General features: G+C 42.6%; 1 protein-coding gene across 1 annotated transcript in view; it reads left to right on the plus strand.

Annotated features, from left to right (window-relative positions):
- The window catches only part of Cap1 (cyclase associated actin cytoskeleton regulatory protein 1), a 27,420-nt gene extending 25,407 nt beyond the window's left edge, over window positions 1–2,013 (plus strand). Inside the window, exons 9-13 of the mRNA XM_004641070.2 lie at window positions 151–335; window positions 506–629; window positions 760–842; window positions 1,163–1,306; window positions 1,818–2,013. Coding sequence (XP_004641127.1) covers window positions 151–335; window positions 506–629; window positions 760–842; window positions 1,163–1,306; window positions 1,818–1,901 — 620 coding nt within the window. The 3' untranslated portion in view covers window positions 1,902–2,013. The remainder of the gene's footprint in view (window positions 1–150; window positions 336–505; window positions 630–759; window positions 843–1,162; window positions 1,307–1,817) is intronic.
- Window positions 2,014–2,019: the final 6 nt, after the last annotated feature.

The following is a 2,019-nucleotide window of genomic DNA, read 5'->3' on the forward strand; positions in this document are numbered from 1 at the left end:
AAATTATATCTCATCAGAGTGGCTTGCAAGGGAACATTTCAAAAGTTCTAGTTTTTGCTTGAATTTTCTGGTACAGATCAGTTTATGATAGAGTTGGTGATTACCTCAGCCTGTGTGTGGACAGGAACAAGCTAGTTGTTGTTCTTACAGCCCTGAAGCATGTATCTGATGATATGAAGACTCACAAGAATCCTTCCCTGAAGGCTCAGAGTGGTCCAGTACGCAGTGGCCCCAAACCATTCTCTGCACCTAAACCCCAAACCAGCCCATCCCCCAAACCAGCCACAAAGAAGGAACCTGCGCTTCTTGAACTGGAGGGCAAGAAGTGGAGAGTGGTGAGTTAAAAATATTTGGAACAGAGGCAGGAGAGGGGTTGAGGAATTGAAATAGCTAAGACAAATGTGTAGGGTTCTGGCTTAAAGTATAAGAAAAAATGCTGGGGATAACTTGCAATTTTTGTTGGTTTGTACTTTGTGATAAGAATCTGGAGTTTTTCTTCTAACAGGAAAACCAGGAGAATGTTTCTAACCTAGTGATTGATAACACAGAGTTGAAACAGGTGGCTTACTTGTTCAAATGTGTCAACACAACATTGCAAATCAAGGGCAAAATTAACTCCATTATAGTAGGTAAGCCTTTGTTGCTGTCCTAGGCAGGTTCTGCCCAAAGCCCGAGAGGACTAGAACCGTCTTCCTAAAGAGTCTAAATATGTTACTCTCCTTTAAAATCACACTTTAAGTTGACTTTTCTTTCTTCTAGATAACTGTAAGAAACTTGGTCTGGTATTTGATGATGTGGTGGGCATTGTGGAGATAATCAATAGTAGAGATGTCAAAGTTCAGGTAACTTGATATCTTGGCTCCTTCTTTTGGTCCCTGAGGAATTAGCTGAATGAGCGCAGACCCACAGATGTTACTTTGGTACGAATCTAATTCTGTCATCTGTAAGCTGAGCTGCTTTGGATATAGTAGAGGAGGAGTTGGTTATTTTAAGGGAACTCTTTATGGCCACTATCGCATCCTGCCCCCAGTATTCAGTATCTGTTGTGCACCTGGGAGCTTTTCATATTGTTGGTGAATCATGTGAAACAGTGAAAACTTTCCCTGTAACTGTCTTCCCTCCCCAGCTGGAACTCAGAAGTGTTTTTGTTTTTTCTCTGCAGGTAATGGGTAAAGTGCCAACCATTTCCATTAACAAAACAGATGGCTGCCACGTTTACCTGAGCAAGAATTCCTTGGACTGTGAGATAGTCAGTGCCAAATCTTCTGAGATGAACATCCTCATCCCTACAGAAGGCGGTGATTTTGTAAGTTTCTTGCACTGGGAAAAGCTATTTGGTTGATACTTGGCACTCCGTAGGTAAATCTAATAGTCCATACAAAAAGCAAAAGTACTGTACACAAAAGCAACGTTAACCACACATACTGGAGATCCAGACAACAATTTCTGTCTCTCTTAAATTGAGCTTAGGATGGGGGGTTGGGGGGGAGTGTGCCCCAACCACCAGATGTGGTACAGCCCTATAATTCTAGTATTCAGGAAGCTGAAGCAAGATTGTGAGTTTAACCCAGCACAGACTACATAGGTTTGAGGCCAGCCTGAGTGACCTTGCTGAACACTGTCTCCAAAAAACTAAACAACAAAAAGGAATGAAAGTCCTAGCACTCTGCCAAGCTGACACTCTTGTGTGCATGGCCCCTATGAGCAGTCTGCCAAGGTTATGGGCTGTTAAGAAAGCACTGAAAGAATCGTTTGATTCAGTGCCGCAGCTATTCTCTAGCCTAGATTTTAACCTATTGTTTCTTCTTTATTTGTAGAATGAGTTCCCAGTTCCTGAGCAGTTCAAGACCCTATGGAATGGGCAGAAGTTGGTCACCACAGTGACAGAAATTGCGGGATAAGCAAAGTGCCATTGGGTCCTTCGCCCTTTCCCTTCACACCATGGGATAAATCTATCGAGATGGTTCTTTTCTAGATTTCCTCTACCTTTCTGCTCTTAAACTGCTTCTCTTCTCTGAG

This window comes from Octodon degus, unplaced genomic scaffold, assembly GCF_000260255.1.
Source record: "Octodon degus isolate 3935 unplaced genomic scaffold, OctDeg1.0 scaffold00130, whole genome shotgun sequence".
NCBI lineage: Eukaryota > Metazoa > Chordata > Mammalia > Rodentia > Octodontidae > Octodon > Octodon degus.